Raw genomic sequence first — 17,301 nt, 5'->3', positions numbered from 1 at the left:
TCTTGTTGGTGGAGTGGACAAGATGTTACCCAAATTTCCTCAGACTCTGAAATTCTGTAATGCAATGTTACCAAAAATCTTGTGCTCACTAAGATACCATCCTAAGCTAGTACTGATCATTCTCAAGCAGAGAGTAAATTTCTCCAGAGTCTAGAGTACCACACTTTCAAGCAAAAGGAAACCAGAACTAGATATTCTGACAATTCAGATGTTATTTTATATTCTCAAAATACTTAATGCTGAACTTTGGCAAAATTGGGCAGTAAAAGGATCTACCCTTACTCCCAACCTTCTGATCTTTCTCTTCCATCTAAATCTGCTTTAATCCACAAATTCAGTAACCTTTGAACTTTTCCTTCCAACTCCCAAGAAAACTTATTGGAAAATGGTAGATAAAAGTAATTTATAGATTAGTGTAATTCTCCCAAGGATATATGTACTGAAATTTTATATGTAAATACTTAAAAGTTATTTTGGGGCTTGGGATATGACTCAGGGGCATAGTGCCTGCCTGGAAAGCATGCAGTAATGAGTTCAATTCCAAGCACCAGGGGGGAAAAAAAAAAAGAAAGAAAACCGCAAAACAAAACAAAAGATAGTATACTATCTTTAAAAAAAAAAAGTCTTGTTGAAGGAATTTTATGTATCAATGAGCACAAAGAGAAGATCTATTTAGGGGACAAGACAAAAGGATTTCCTTGGGTTTTCCTAAACTCACACAAGATGCCAGGGGTTTTTGACCAAGATTCTTACTCAGTTCTGGAACAATGGGGATTATGTTTCTCAAGTTTCATTCATAAGAACCTCTTCCTCCTCCTACTTGGGACTACACAGGACCATGGTTTTTAATTTGGAAAAACTATGAGGAAACTATCCTAAGAACCATGATGAGCTCTCACTAAAGAAAGGTCTGTGCTAGTATTCTAAGGGCAGTTAAATGCAGGTGTCCTGTATTCTGAGTAACTGATTTGAACGTAACAATATGCAATGTGTATACCATTGTTATCCCCTAATTATCATATATTGAAATTTTTTCTCTTTAAAATAAAATTTAAAAAAATTTTAAACCACGAGCTCTGAATAAAATATAAGTTAATCTTTTTAAGGTTAGGGAGAAGGGATGATTTTTGTTTTAAAGTTTTTCTTTCTTTTTTTTTGGTGAGGCTAAAAGATTTAGGGAGAGTCTCTCAAGTTGAAAAAATTATAAATTCAATTAATAATTTATACATTTACAAATACACAATTCTTTCAGATCGGTGCTATCCAATAGAGCTTCTACGATGATGGAAATAGCTGTAACTGTGCTGTCCAATAGGAAACCACTAGCTCCGTGTGGCTATTGAACACTTACAATATAGCGCTTAGGGGGAGGAAGGGAGAGAGAAGGAGGAAGGTAAGAAAAAGAGAAAGAAAAAAAGGGAAGGGAGAAGGAGAGAGGGAAAACCCCTAGAAATATGGCATTTGAAATTCAGAAACTGAATTTTACATTTTTATTAATTTTAATTAATTTAAATTTAAGTGGCCAATGTGGATAATGGATGGCATGGTAGACACCACAATTCTAGATGATTCTTTATAGAAACTAGTTGAGTTCCGATTGTACTATACTGACCCTAGAGGGAAACTCACCCCAGTGACTGTATCCTTGGAATCCCAGGTCTACTGTAATTATATGAGTTACCAAGACAAAAGCTACTGCTATTGGCAAATTTAAAAATCTATATAATTGCCATGGGAAGGCTACTGAGACAATATTTTGCTGTTTAAGAAGATTCAAACATGCCTGAGTCTATCCTCGTAATCCAAATAAACTCAGTTTAATGTTTTTTATGCTTCCCTAAATTGGTTGCCTACAAGGAGTCTTTTAGGTCTCCAAGTCAACCTTTGTTAAAGGATATCTCCCAAAAAATCACCTATGACCAAAGATTCCCTAAACCAATTATTTTTTTCACAAATAGGAGATTGTGACTGTTGCCTATTGTTCTTTAGCAAGGCTTTTGGAGCCTGTCTGAGAAGCAGCTTGAATGTCTTTTACAAAGAAAGAGATACAATGTCTAAAGGCTCTTTGTTGAAAAATTGTTTTTTTGATAAGTATGTTTTTATCTACAGACTCTTTGTTTAAAAGCTGTCTTTGGGGGGGGGGGAAGCTGTCTTTGAGATTATACTTTCTGGCTCATCTGATATATATCTATTTTTAAAAAAAGATGAAGGGAAGCTTTTTCATCTGTATTCCAGATAAGGTGAGAAGACTGAGATGAGATGTTATACCTTTGACCCTTAAATTTCTGCTCTGATTGAAATAGTAGGAGGATCCAACCACCGCCTTCCATTGCTTTTGAAATAGTTAAGATTGCAGGACTTAAACTTCTTGTTTCTTCTATCCCAGAGCCCAGGGAACTTTACCAGCTTGTGGCAGCCACTATTTATCCACTGCTACATGGTGGGAATAACATTCATCAGAGGTTCTATGATGCCCATTATGGTTTGACTATTATCTTCTTTGGAAATCCTGTAAGGTCTTCAATGTGGGTTTTATTGGTCTTGTTCTGTACTGTTTTCTTCAATTCTATTATACTAGATGTTACAGGCAACTCTTTTTAAGATAGCAAGAAGCATAATGGTAACCATTGTTGATCACCTGGTATTCTCTTTTTGCATTATATACTATGTCCATCCTCCTGTTCCGACTCTGTTTTGCTTTGTCACATAGGGGTTTTGGTTTGGTTTGGTTTGGTTTGGTTTGTTTGTTTGTTTGTTTTTCCTCTTCAAAGAAAAAGTTATAAGAACTGTGGGAGTAAGAAAACCCAAAATGTGTAATTGTTATTGTAAAAAAAAAGGAAAGAAAGTGATCTAAAGGATATAACTGCATGTATATGTAAGTGTGTAGGATAGAAAACGATATTACTGAGTTTTTGTTGGATCATTGAACAGAACTGTCTGCAATCTCACTGTATTAATGTCTACTTTGTATGCTTTAATTTTGTAATCTGGACAACTGTTTCTGAGATGACAATATGTAATCTATTAACTAGTGATTTCTTACTATATATTTTTTCTCTTGAAATTCTGTATTACTTGTACCCTTTTACTGTTTTGTTTTGTTTTTCTCTTTAAATAAAAAAAGAAGTTATAAAAGGGATTATTATGTCTAGAGTTTTAAAAATTGTGTTCCTTTGGTACAGAAGACTAAGGCGCCTAGAAGAGAAGCTTGAGGCTTGGTTTCCCAGGGAAGGTTCCTAGGAGGCTGGGGTTGAAGAAACTCAAATGAGCCCAAGACCTTGGAAAGAGTACTTGGTTTGCTGAGAATTTAGGAAAGTTGTTGAAAAGCTGAGGACTGTATTGAAGGGCGAATGCTTGTTTTAGATGGTAACAGGTGCTGAAAGGAATCGGAACAAGGTGATAGAAACCACTTCCTAGTTAGGAGCCCAGAGAAAAGAATCCACATTTGGATCCTATCTCAGTTTCAGATTCTTTGAAATGTAAGACATAAACATAAAGCTGTCTCTTGTCTTCAATAACTGCCTTGCTTTCTTTTCTTGGCTCACTCAAATCTATATAAGCTTTTGTGCCTTGCCTTCCATAAACTGCACTTAGCTTCCATCATATATAATCTCCTTACTTTGAAACTGAGAAGACAAAGACAGCCTTTTCAAAGAATCCACCAGTTCCCCCTAGAATTCCTGGTCCAGCACTTACCTCACGTGGCCACCAAGTTCTTACCTCCACAGCAGCGGCCAACCCCCTATCTGTGGCCTATTTCCTTCTACTTTTTGAAATGAAATCATAGAAGTTTGAGGCTAAATGATTTGTGCTGTGTGGCCCTTAGGGACTCTTGTTGGGACTCTTTGTTGAACGTATACTTTAAGGAATATTTATTAAGTGACTGTGATGACTAAGCCTTAATAGTAGGTGCTGCTCCCACAGATAAGAACTTCAAACACAGCAGTAGCTAAGATTCTCTCAAAAGGGTTATTCATCTCCACTCCAAAGAAAGGCTAGGGGAATTTAAGAGCTTGTTTAGAGGTTTTAGCAGGAGAGAACAATTACTCTTGCACCCTTGACTAGAAGTGACCCTCCTCTATCAGGCTGGTCCCCTTCTATCAAACTAGGCTCGAAGCTTTGGGAAGGACAAGGGACACACATGAATCAGTGAGGGAGGAAAGGGACACCTGCCCAGCCAGCCAGATAAGCTGAATCCAAGCCTGGTGATCAATGGGGTGACAGATGTCACAGCCAACTGGCCTCAAGTCCAGGCTGGGGAAACTTGACCAATGTCCCTTTTTATCTAACTCAATACCATTAACCCATATTTACTCATCCTCTTTTTCTTTCTAGCTGACCACACATTTTCCATTTTCATTTATGTCTTCCTGGAATTCTTTCCCGTGGCTCTGTTTAACGTTGAGAACAAGGTCCTGGAAAAGCACTGAGAATGCCTAGGAAGCCACGTCTTACACAGCTTTCGTATCTGCAGGTCAGAAAACAAGGCCTACACATCAAGTTCCAGTTTGACATTTGGCCTGGATGGAGTGAGAGGATTCTGACGTGAAGGAAAAGGGAGTATAACTAAAGCTGGTCCAGAACTGTGAATGTCAGGTCTGGTTCCCACTTAGAGAAAATCTGATTCCCTTTACTGACAGGTGTGGAGTGCGCGCACGCACGTGCACACACACACACACACACACACACACACACACACACACACGAGCTGATCTTCCCAAGTCTTGCCTTCCCCCAACCTTTCCTCTGATCTCCAGTGTCTGCACCCTAGTACAGAACACAGGAATCTTGACAAGTCTCAGTAGCCTTCTGACTGTCCTCTCTACACCTATTCTCAGCTCACTCTGATCCGACCTCCATTTTGCTCTCAAAGCAACATTTCAAAACTGAATTGCTTTGGGTTGGGGATTTAGCTCAGCAGCATAAGTGCCTGCCTGGCAAGTGTGAGGTCATGAATTCAATTCCCGGTACCACAAACAAAACAAAACAAAACAAAACTGTATTGCTTCCTGGCCTGTGGGAGTGTAATGATCCAAATCACAAATGTCCCTGTGGGCCACACACAAAGAGGCTCTTGCCCACCTCCTTAGCTTTTTGTTCTTTATGGGCCACCCACACTGGTGCTACCACCCCCTTGCCTCCCCATGCTGGGAATACTCCCCCACACCCCAGCCCTAACACTGGCCCCTGTTACCCTACTTTCCCTTCAGGGCTCAGTTCAAATGTCACTTCTTTCGGGAACATTTCCATAAAACTCCAGACTGTTAGAAGTTCTCCTAATGTCTTGTCTTCCTCATATCACTTATTGCAGGTTATAATTAAATATAATTAGTTTTTGTTTAAAGACAGTTTCCCTAGTCAGATATAAACCTGCGAGCCACCGGACCATGGTTGTCTTGTTTTATCCTCAGCATCTGTCCCAGTGATCAGCACAAGGTGTTGGTTGGCCTCTAATTTTTGAATGAATGGCCACTTTGAAGCTGTAACCTCTTGCCTGAATGGAAGCTCTGAAGCAGAACAATTCCTGTTCTATAGTGTATCCTTCATATTCTTTTATTCTTTTATTCTTTTTGCTTTCATTTTGGATTGATCATTTTCACCCTCTTTGTTTTTACATTTCATTTCCAAAACATGAGCAAATGAACGCCCAGGTGGAATTGCAGCTGGCAGTTGAAGCCACACCAATATCCTGAGACTACTCCCTGTCATTTCCTGTTTCCTTTATACACCGAAACCACCAACAGTCTTGGAATGACAAGTTAAATTCCGGCTCTCAGCCTGCTGAAGTAAGATCCCCCCGGGCGCCAACCACATGCCACTTTCTCTCTGAAAGCCTGCCTATTCTTCTCAGAGCTGCTCTCTTTTCCAGAGCATTTTGTTTTTAACACAGTAAGCATTTACACTGGCATTTTATTATAACTATTTTGATACTTAGCTGCAGAGCCTACTAAACAGAATCTCTGAGAGCAGGTGTGCTGACCTGATGCATTACCTAAATCATTGTGTCTTCTGCTTCTAGCACAATGTTAAGCATTTGTTAAACGAAATTGACTTTTTTCATTGCCATGAGAGCAGTGCCTGGGATGAAGTTCTTTAGTCTTATTGCTTCCACTCATCAATTCCATCCTGTGTTCTCCCTCGCGACTTACAGAAAGCAGGCATTGCCTGTCTTCTTTGCCCTTCCTATGAAAGGTTTCCAAAATTACTAAGAAAGAAGAAAAAGTTTATGAAAATGAGAACAAGCTGAAAAATATCAATAAATACACTGGATTGAGCCACATGGCTCTTTCTCAAATTAGATAAGAAGCTTAAAAGGTCAAGGGCATCTAGCAAACAGCATCTGCTGAAACTAATATCTGAAAAAGAAGATAAAGGCAATAGTTCATGTGATGATAAACTGAGCATATGCCTTGTTGATTCTAAAAAGACAATACTGTTTATTGTATACTTTGTAGTGGAAATTACCTACTTTAATGCGTAAATATCTAAAAGCAATATATCCTCTGAAACCGAACAAACAGACCTGGAAAGTCCTGCTCCTAACTAGCAGGATGACCTTGGACAAGTCAGCCCACTATGAATAGTTAGCTGTGGTTCGGTGATGATGAACCGTTTAGAGCTTTCAATGATACAAACAGCCTGCAGCAGCACAGGAGCTACAGGTCTGCCACCTCTGACGCAAGGGCTCTTTTTACGGGATGTTAAATAGGATCCTGTTAGGATGTTAAGTAGGATCCTAAAGGAATTTCCTTCCATTTAAACCAGTCCCCATGGAAACACCTGTGGGCATGAGGAAGGACACAGTCTGGCCTTGATTGTCATGTAGGAAACTAGACTGATGCCACCATTGAAGACACAGCATGCCATGGAGTCAGGAAACAAATATCTTTCAGACGAAATCATTTCTTCCCGGTGGCCAAATAATCTCCATTTCAGGTGTTTCTTTGCTTTTTAGTTCAACTGCTTTTAATTAGAAGCCTTTTACTCAAAAGAAATAGTGTGGCAGTGTGTTCCTCCCGCAACCTGTGCAGTGGGTCTGACTGTGCCACTATAAGCTGTGTGATCTTGACACACAATGGTAGAGATGACTGACACTGAGCTCTACTCTGTGCCCGCCCGCGGAGGCACTTACAGATACTACACGGCTTCCCTCAATTCTCATAAAACCTTTCAGGAGGAGTGCTGGTGTTCTCAGTCTAAAGATGACTAAAATGCAGCTCAGAAGAGGCAAGAAATTTGCCCCAGGTCACAGAACTGCTCGTGAGATTCCAATATCCTTGTTTTTTCCTCTGCCTGAATCCTTTAGACAGTAATTTTTCCCTAGCTGTACAGGGAGAGAATTTAATTATGTGACCTGGAGAAGGAATGTTAAACAAAGGTAACCTGCATGTTAACTTTGTATTATAGAAAGTTCTAAACATGGAAAGCAGAGAGAAGTGAGCCACTGAGCCACACCCGACCCCAACCCATCACCTCGCAGCCACTGTTGTTTCATCTAAATCCACCTGCCTCCTTTTCACCTCCCACTGGGGGCTTGGATAGCAGCCCAGCTATATTATTTGATCCATAAATATTTGTATTTATCATGGAAGGAAAAGACTTGTAAAAAACATAACCACAATATCATTATCATACCTAAGAATAAACCATAACTTTTTAAAATTTTATTTAAAGAGAAAAAAAGTAAAACAAAAAAGAGTAGAAATAATATAGAATTTAAAAAAAAACAGTAAGAAATCACAAGTTGATAAATTACATATTGTCATCTTAGAAATAGTTGTTCAAGTTACAAAATTAAAGCATACAAAGTGGACATTCAAACAATGCAACTACAGCCAGGCGTGGTGGCTCATGCCTGTAATCCCAGCACTTGGGAGGCTGAGGTAGCAGGATTGTTGAGAGTTTGAGACCAGCCTGGGCTACAAAGTGAGCTCAAGGCCAGCCTGAACCACATAGCGAGACCCCATCTCAAAAAAGACAAAAAAAAAAAAAATAATAATAATAAACTGCAAACAGTTCTGTTCAACAATTCAACAAAAACTTAGTTACATGTTTATCAATCCTATACACTTAAACATACATGCAGTTATATGCTTTAGAGCACTTTCTTTTCCTCTTTCTTTTTCAATAGCAATTACACATTTTGGATTTTATTACTCCTAGAGTTCTTATTACTTTTTATACTAGAGATATATGACATCTATAAATATGATTCTGATTTACTTCACTTATAAGGATAGTCTCAAGCTGCCTCCATTTACCTATGAAGGCCTCAAGAGAATCCTTTTTATAGCTGAGTAATATTCCTTTGTATAAAAATACCACATCTTTTTCATCCACTCTGCAGTTAATGGGCATTTTGGTTGTTTCCAAGATTTAGCTATTACAAATTGTGCTGCTATGAACAGGGGTGTACATATATCACTGTGATGTGACCTTTCAGTTTTTCTTGGAAGATACCCAGGAGAGGAATAACTGGATTGAATGGAACTTCCAATCCTAGTCTTCTGAGAAACCTCCACACTGATTTCCACAGTGGCTGCACCAATATACACTCCCACCAATAGTGGAGAAGTGTTTCTTTTTCTCCGCATCCTCGCCAACATTTGTTATTAGTTGATTTCTTGATGGCAGCCATACTTTCCAGAGTGAGATGAAATCTCAGTGCTGTTTTAATTTGCATTTCTCGAATGACCAGTGATGGTGAGGGACAAAGGAGGTAAAGGGCACAATAGAACAATCAGGCAGTTCTGATTAGCTAGCAGGGTGAGATCACTGGTTACAAAGGTAGATTTAATGATCATCAGTTTACTATGAGGCTCGTTACAGTGATACAGTCATGCATCCTGTATGGTCAGTTACACTCCCATGCCTACAGGGATCCAGAAAGTAATTACAAAGCCTTGAAGCAGTTACAGAACTAGACTGTTTCAAGAGAACAAGGTTTTTAAAAGAGCAATTTCTCTTGTATAGTTTTTCCCCTCGCTTGCCACCAGCCATATGGCTACAGCCAGAGCTTCTCTCTGCTTACATGAGCAGACTTCCCAGGTCACACCTGATAGGTCCAGGGAAAGGCCCTCAACCTAAAACCAGAAGCCGTCATCTGAATTCTTCAATCAATGAAAAATGTGTGTCACCCACACAGTTGATAAAGGACACTGCCTCCAAAACACTGTCTTGAGGAAAATCCATCTATAGTGGGATCAGAAGAGAAAGGTGACACAGAAGAAGGAGCCAAGTGAATTGACAAAGGAATTTCAATGGCAGTGGCTTCCTCTAGCCACTCCTGAGGTCCAGATGCAGCACTGCCCATCTACTGGTTTGGCTTTTTAACCCTTCCTTAGGATTCATAAGGCAATTATTCGTAATTCTTTTGCCAGAATTGATTCAAATTAGGCTTTTGTCACTTACTACTAAAATAATATCCATTTCATGGGCCAAGAAAATACAAAGAATTAATTTGCCATATGTAATACATTTGTGTTTCGGTAATGTACATTTTATTATACCATCACGAATCCTTTCAATTCCCTCACTATTATCAAATTTAAAAATTCAGAATGTGGATGAATTTTTACGTAATTTTTTTTTAGCTTGGCTATCCATGATGAGATGGTGGGAGGGGTAGGAGACTATGTCAGAGAAGGTAAATAAGATTATAATACATAAAGGATTAAATGGCACCTGAAGAAGGATGTACTTGATCCTGCGGGTGATGGTAACTCATTTGGAAAGACTTCACTCAGGGGAATGATACACTTAGATATTTAGGCTACTTTTTTTTTTTTTTTTGGTCTTTTTCCTTTTTATCGGTACCAGGGATCGAACTCACGACTGCCTGCTTGCAAGGCAGGCGCTTATGCCGCTGAGCTAAATCTCCAGCCCCTGATATTTAGGATATTTAAATAGATAAATCTTGCAGCAATGAGAAACATCATTAAAATGGGAGATATTTTCACAACAGCTTAATAGATGTTTATGTTGGAAATCTAATCAATTCCAGGTGTCTGAGGCAGGGTGAATAAGGGAATCATCTAAGAAAATATATCCTGAAAATGGATGAAAGGAGGAAACATTCAAGAGATGTTTCAAAAGTGGTAAATGACCACTTGGAAAGAGAAATGGAGAGTGAGAAAATACAGAAACTCTATGGCTAGACAAGGGATACCACCAACATGGGAGAAGCAGGAACAGATTTGAGCAGACACTGACCCAAATGAGTAGCATTTCTTTCATGGCATATTTTAGCATATACGATGCTAAAAGGTATGATGCCTTGTGGATCACTCATGTTCCCTGGTATTTCAAAGCCAGCCACATTTGGTGATCACATTTTGGCAAGCTTTACTTTGTTGGAATTGCCCAACAACCTAGGATGCCAAGGAAATTGATGAATTCTAAACACTTAGAATGCAAGCTCTTTGGTCTTTCATGAGGCAGGCATTAATTGTGATTTTTGTCATGCTGGTATATATTGGTCTCATAGAGCCCTTTGATTAAACAGATGCAATGAAGAGAAATTATAGCAAACACAAAATTTTATATATCACATATAGAGAACATGCTGACTCACTTCTTATTTTGCTGGCTTCTACTTTCATGCTCATTTTTGGTGTAGGGGAATTAAAAGTTGACAAAATGAAATTGGAAAGGATCTGATAAAGTGATGTAAGGCTCACATTTTTAAATCAAATAGTTCCACATTCAAAGCAGAGGCTGGGGGTTTAGCTCAGTGGCCCAAGCACTTGCTTGGCAAGCCTGAGGTCATGAGTTTGATCCCTGGTGCCAAAACAGAAACCAAAAAACAAAAAGCAAAGCAATTGACCAGAAGGCCCATTTATACCTTCTCTGAAGAACTAACCAAAGAGCTCTTATCCATCAGATTTCTAGAGTAAAATTACCATATAGTCACCTATGTAACCTTTTCCTGTGTTAAAGGCAGAACTAGACACACTCCTTAACTTAGAGATTTTGAGTGTTGTCATGCCAATACTTTGTGGAAAGAATGAAATTCAAATTTGTGGATGGTGATTTTGCCAAAAATGAAAGCATATTTTTATACTTTTAAAAAAATTGTGCTTGTTTGTTTGTTTGTTGCTTGGCTTTGGTTTTGTTGGTTGCTGGGGGTTAATCTCAGGGCCTCACACATGCTAAGCATGTGCTTTATCACTGAACTATATTCACAGCCCCAGAAACTGACATCTTTATAACTCAACAATACCGATGAGTTACAGGAAACCCTGGCCAAATTCTGCTTGGCGTGGCTTCCATTCCTTTCCTCAGGTGTGGCTTATCATCCCTTGCAGCAGCACTGATCACTGTAAATCTACAGTAAGCCACATGTGTAGTTTTAAATTTTTTAACAGCTAGATATTTTAAAAAGTAAGAAGTAAACTGAGATTAACTTCTCACAGACTTTTGTTTCCCAGAGGCCTTTATTTTTTAGAGCAGTTTAGGTTCATAATAAAATTAAGAGGAAGGTACTGAGATTTCCCACATACCTCCTCCCCACCACGTAACCTGCACAATTGCCAACATCCTCAACTAGAAAGGTATACTTGCTAAAACTGATGATGTGGTACTATCACTCGAAGTCCAGAATTTCCATTAACCTTTATTGTTAGTGTTATGTGCTCTATGGGTGTGAAGAAATATATCCACTACCATTACAGCATACAGAGTAGTTTCACTACTCTAAAAATCTCTGCTCTCTGCCTATTCATCCCTCCTCCACCCGAACCCCTCACAACCATTGATCTTTTTACTGCTCCATGATTTTACCTTCTCCAGAATGCCACACAACTGGAATCATACAGTATTTAGCCTGGGGATAGCTTCTTTCTAAAATTTATTTGAATATAATTGTTTATTTAATCAAAATTTTCCAAAATGTTGTTAGTTTGTAACATGTGATAGATACTTTAAAAGTTACTAGGGCCAGGAATACGGCTCAGTGGCACAGTGCCTACCTGGCAAGTGTGAGGTCATGAGTTTGATTCCCAGTAACAAAAATAAATAAGTAAATAAATATAACAAATGACATCCCAAGCATGCAGGATGGTTCAACATATGCAAATCAATAAATGTAATATACCATATTAACAGAGCCAAGGACAAAAACCATATGATCATCTTAATAGATACAGAAAAACATTTAACAAATTCTAACTCCCATTCATCATAAAAATTCTACAGAAAATTGGAATAGATTATCTTTATCTCAGTCTGATAAAAGCTATCTATGACAAAGCAACAGCTAACGTCATACTAAACAGACAAAAACTGAAAGCTTTCACTCAGGAACAAAGCAAATCAGGAATAAAACAAGGATGTCCACTGCCAACATTCTTATTCAGTATAGTTCTGGAAATCTTAGAGCAATTAGATAAGAGAAAGAAATTAAGGAATAAGGATAGGAAAAGAAGAAGTTAAATTATCATTATTTGCAAATGACATGATACTTTACACAGAAAACCCCAAAAACTCCACCAAAAGACTTTTAGATTTAATACCCAAATTCAGTAGCAAAGCTGGATACAAAGCCAACACTGAAAAATCCATAGCCTTTCTGTACTCAAATACCAAACTCACCAAGAAAAAAATTAGGGAAACATCACTTTTCACTATAGCATCCAAAAAATTGAAATACCTAGGATTCAACCTAACAAAGTAAAAGGCCTCTACATTGAAAACTACAGTACTTTGAAAAAGGAGATTAAAGAAGATACCAGAAAATAGAAAGACATCCCTTGTTCAGGGGTAGAAAGAATCAACATAGTTAAAATGCCTATATTTCCAAAATTGTTACACAGTTTTAATACAACCCTGATTAAAATTCCAACAGCGTATCTCACAGAATTAGAGAAAACAATCCTAAGATTCATTTGGAACCAGAAGAGACCTAGAGTAGCAAAAGCAATTCCTGGCAACAAAGGCAAAGCAGGAGGCATCACAATGCTTGACTTGAAACTATATTACAAAGCTTGTGTGATTAAAAACAAATCAAAACAAAACAAAACACAGCATGGTACTGACAAAAAAACAGATCCAAGGATCAATGGAACAGATTCAAAGATGCAAAAACAACTCCAAACACATTCAACCACTTTATTTTTGACAAAGGGGTCAAACACATTCCTGGAAGAAAAATAGCCTTTTTTATAAGTGAACTTGAAAAAATTGGCTTTCTATATGCCTAAGATTAAAACTAGACCCATGCACTAAACTAAAATAAAAATGGATCAAAGATCTAAATATTAAAACAGAAGCGCTAAATTTGCTAGAAGAGAGAATAGGTGGAACACTTGAAGACATAGGTGTAGGCAAAGACTCTATAAACAAAACCCCAATTACATGGGAATATTGGGAAGAATCAACAATTAGGATCTCAATTTACTTTGCTTGTTTTTTTGTTTTGTTTATTTTGGAACCAGGGATCACAACCTAGCGCTTGCCAGGCAGGAACTTACACAGTTGAGCTAAATTCCCAGCTCCTCAACCCTCAACTTACTTTAGAAAAACCTGTACAGGAAAAAAAAAAAAAAATCATCAACAGAGTGAAGAGACAACCCAGACAGGAAAAAATTGAGCTAATTTTTCCTTAGACAAAATATTAATATCTAGAATATATATAGAATTGAAAAAAATCAGACCCCACCACAAATTTAAAGACCCAATCCAAAAATGGGCACCTGAGATGAACACACAGTTCTTAGATGAAGAAATACAAACAGCAAATAAATATTTGAAAAAAATGTTCAACATCGCTGGTCATTGAAGAGATGCAAATTTTAAAATGCTGAGATTCCATCTCACTCCAGAAAAAATGGCAATTATCAAAAAATCAACCAATAACAAATTCTGGCAGAGGTGTGGGGAAAAAGAACCTTTCTCTACTGTTGGTACAGTGTGACTGGTACAACCACTGGAAATCGGTATGGAGATTCCTCAAAATTCCAGGACTGGCCATCTCATTTGACCCAGCTGTTTACCTTCTTAGTATCTTCCCAAGAGCATTAAAACCATCATATCACAGCAATACATATGGATGCATATTTATAGCAGCACAGTTTGTAACAGCTTAATCTTAGAAACAGCCCAAATACCAATGAATGGATAAAAAAGATGCAGTTTATTTATATGATAGAGTACTACTCTGCCATAAGAAGAATAAACTTGAGACATTTATAGCTAAACGGATGGACCTTGAGACCTTTCTCTTACGTGAAATAAATCAGACACACGTATAAATATCGTATTGTCTCTCGGTTTGAGAAACTGAAAGTGTCAATAAGAACAAATATGTATAATAGAAATTGTGAAATAGGAAGAAAAAGGAATGGGGATCTAGTGAGGAGGGAGGAGAAAGGAAAATAAAAGAAAAGAAAAACTAAGAAAAGAAAGATAAAATGGAAACAAAGCTTTGTAAATAAGGAAGAGAAGTGGGGTTGAACAGAGTGGAAGAGAATGGGGGGACAAAAGAAGAATCAAGCTTTATTATGTACAGGTACAAATTCCCTATGATGAATGTGCTCATTATGTATATCTAAATTGTACCAATAAACTTATTTTTAAAAGACTAAAAAAAAAAAAAAGACCCTAGAAGTAACTCAGAAAATGTATGACATTCTTTTTTCTAACTCTTCGAGGTCTGTCATGCATTTTCCACTCAGAATGCACCTCTGACTAATCAGGCAGTCACTGGGGCCACTGTGCCCATGCTAGATAGAGAAAGACTTAGAGCTAGAGCAACGTCTTTCAAAGATGTCAGCTGTCAGTGCCTTAAACTCAGCAGTAAGAACAGCATGCTTGGTGTAGTGTGTGCCAGTTAGCTGGAAGACTGCTCCAATTCTGAAGGAGGAAGGTTTTTGTGATGCAATTACACTACACATTTAAATATTTAACTTTCTTTTGTTCAAGTGCCTACCCTGCCATTCCGTTTTCCATGTTTTGAAGAATGGAAAATGATACTGTTCTGCTACGATGAGCCATGGACTAGAAAATAGGGAAGAGTATAGTTGCCTTTACATTGAATTCGTTCCAGATATAGAAGTAATGTGCTGTTTTAGAGAAAGCACTAGTTTAAGAGCGCGGTGCTGAGTGTAGATGGCCCACCTGAGGAAGGTTGTCAGCATAAAAGGAGACGCGGAGAGGAATAGCGGGTGTTGTGGGTTTTCCTAAGTGGTGTTGTTTAGAGCTATTGGTTCTCCTGGAGCAGCTGGTCTTGCTAGCTTCCCCAATATGTAGTCAGCCATCATCATCAGAGGAGCTTGGGACCTTGTCGCTGAGAGTGGCTGTGGCTCACTTTGGGGGAGCTCTGATCCTTACAGTGAGCATTGCTTCCTGGATCCAGAGGGAAGACGTGTGCTATTTAATCTCCAGGAAAAGCCTGTCACACTGGCTTCCTGACATGTACTCAACTGTTTTCATTGTTGGAGGAGCTTTGGACCTCACTGTTGCTAAGGATGGCTTTGGTACTTTTCAGGGCATCCCTGGTCCTTATTTTGCTTAGTTTCTTTCTTTCTTTTTTTTTTTTTTTTTTTTTCTTTTTTTGTACCAAGGATCAAACTCACAACCTTGCACTTACCAGGCAAGCGCTTGAGCCACTAAGGTAAATCCCTGGCCCCTGGTCCTTGAGTGTCACTTCTTGGCTCCAGAATAGAACTCTCAACCTACTGGCACAGAGCCTTCAATTGGCATAGGCTTCCTAGCTTCCACCGCTGACCTTCGGGCCTTTGCAGCATAGATCCACAAAACAGTCTATCATGAGTCATTGTCATGGTCTCTAGACCTCTAGTTGGACTCATGGAAGGCAGTGTCAGGGGGTCTAGATCTTCAGTTGGACTCATCCTGGACATTGCAGTGGGATCCAGGTCCTCAACTGAATTTTCTAGGTCTTTAGTGTTGTGGACAGATTTCCTGCACTTTCTTGTATTTAACTTTAGGTGACCATCATAAAATAATAATATAAATTCCATATCCTATAATTGTTCTCTTTGCAACCCCTGATTACAACAAATACTTTTATCCCCATCTGCTTGTATTAATAATCTTGTCATCCAATGTGCTATCTTGTAAGCTGAGGAAATAAGAACATTTCTGCTGACTTAATTGTGACCCAGAGCCTGATAGGATCCTGTTGTAAGAAGATAAAAATTTAATCAGAAGAAAGCAACTACTTCGCCTCCTTGTTCACAATTATCCTCGTAAATGACCACATGCCAGGAGGAAATGTCAAGCAGGAACTTCCTCAGATTACCTTCAACTGTATCTGGGAACTGGATAATAATCCTTTTTAAGACCCAAAGTTTGTTTGTTTGTTTTTTTGTTAAACAAATCAAGTAGAATCTTATGAGGCTCTCCATCTACTTTGGTCCAGGAATTTGTAATCAGTCATCTCCCTACAATCTCTTGGTCAGAGCATCATGATTGTCACACCAGCCCTCCTACTTTGCAAGTGACCCACATGCAGGATTTAAGTGCTACTTAAACCATGCAGCTCCTGGATCCTCTAATCACTATGAAATTCAGTGAGCCAAACTTAACTGTGTCCTCTTTTACCCTGATTCCTGGTCTACAGAAAACGTTCTGCAAAGCACTTTTCAAATACGCTGATGCTGCTGGTGGAGCGTACTGTAATCTCAGCAGTTAAGAGACTGAGGCAGGAGGATGACCACTCAGCCTGGGCAACATAGTGAGTTCAAGATCAGCCTGCACTACATAGCAAGACCCTGTCTCAAACAAACAAGCAAACAAACATCAAATATACTGACCTTCTCTAACAGATTCTTTCCTCAAGGACCTTGTGAGTGTCTTCTGAATCTTTTTTTGAAAGATATATTTGAGGGAGATGGTTGAGTCATATAAAAATCCACTTCAGCATTCTTATCTTCTGAAATTTGAAAATTTCTTCCATTACATTTTGCCTAAGAGATTTTAATCTGTTTACTTTTGCGTGACACACTATTGAGTCCACGTTTCAGTCTGCCTTTTAGCAGAGCAAATATAATTATTATCAACTTTCAAGGTACAGCAATCAATCCAGAATCTCTTATAAGCCCTATTAGTAATTTCATCCTGGACTCAAATATGTCCCCATCTTCATTCAACACTTTTTGTTTTTGAGACAGGATGTCACTATCCAATTCAGTCTGGCCTGAAGCTCATTTTGTAGCCCAGATTAGTCTCGAGCTTGCAACAACCCTACTGCTTCAGCCTCCCAAATGCTAGAATTACAGGTGTGTGCCACTATGGTCAGCCATTCAGTGTTCTGAAAATCTGTTTTAACCCACACCCACAAAG

The 17,301-nt window shown here is 38.5% G+C and overlaps 1 protein-coding gene across 1 annotated transcript in view; it reads right to left on the bottom strand.

Annotated features, from left to right (window-relative positions):
- Window positions 1–15,290, bottom strand: part of Agps (alkylglycerone phosphate synthase) — a 150,983-nt gene extending 135,693 nt beyond the window's left edge. The window contains exon 1 of the mRNA XM_063259355.1: window positions 15,115–15,290. Coding sequence (XP_063115425.1) covers window positions 15,115–15,134 — 20 coding nt within the window. The 5' untranslated portion in view covers window positions 15,135–15,290. The remainder of the gene's footprint in view (window positions 1–15,114) is intronic.
- Window positions 15,291–17,301: the final 2,011 nt, after the last annotated feature.

Source organism: Cavia porcellus, unplaced genomic scaffold, assembly GCF_034190915.1.
Source record: "Cavia porcellus strain 051 isolate PalLab524CR breed Dunkin Hartley unplaced genomic scaffold, mCavPor4.1 scaffold_12, whole genome shotgun sequence".
Taxonomy (NCBI): domain Eukaryota; kingdom Metazoa; phylum Chordata; class Mammalia; order Rodentia; family Caviidae; genus Cavia; species Cavia porcellus.
Note: the sequence above shows the minus strand (reverse complement) of the source record. Positions and strands in the feature narration are given on the sequence as shown.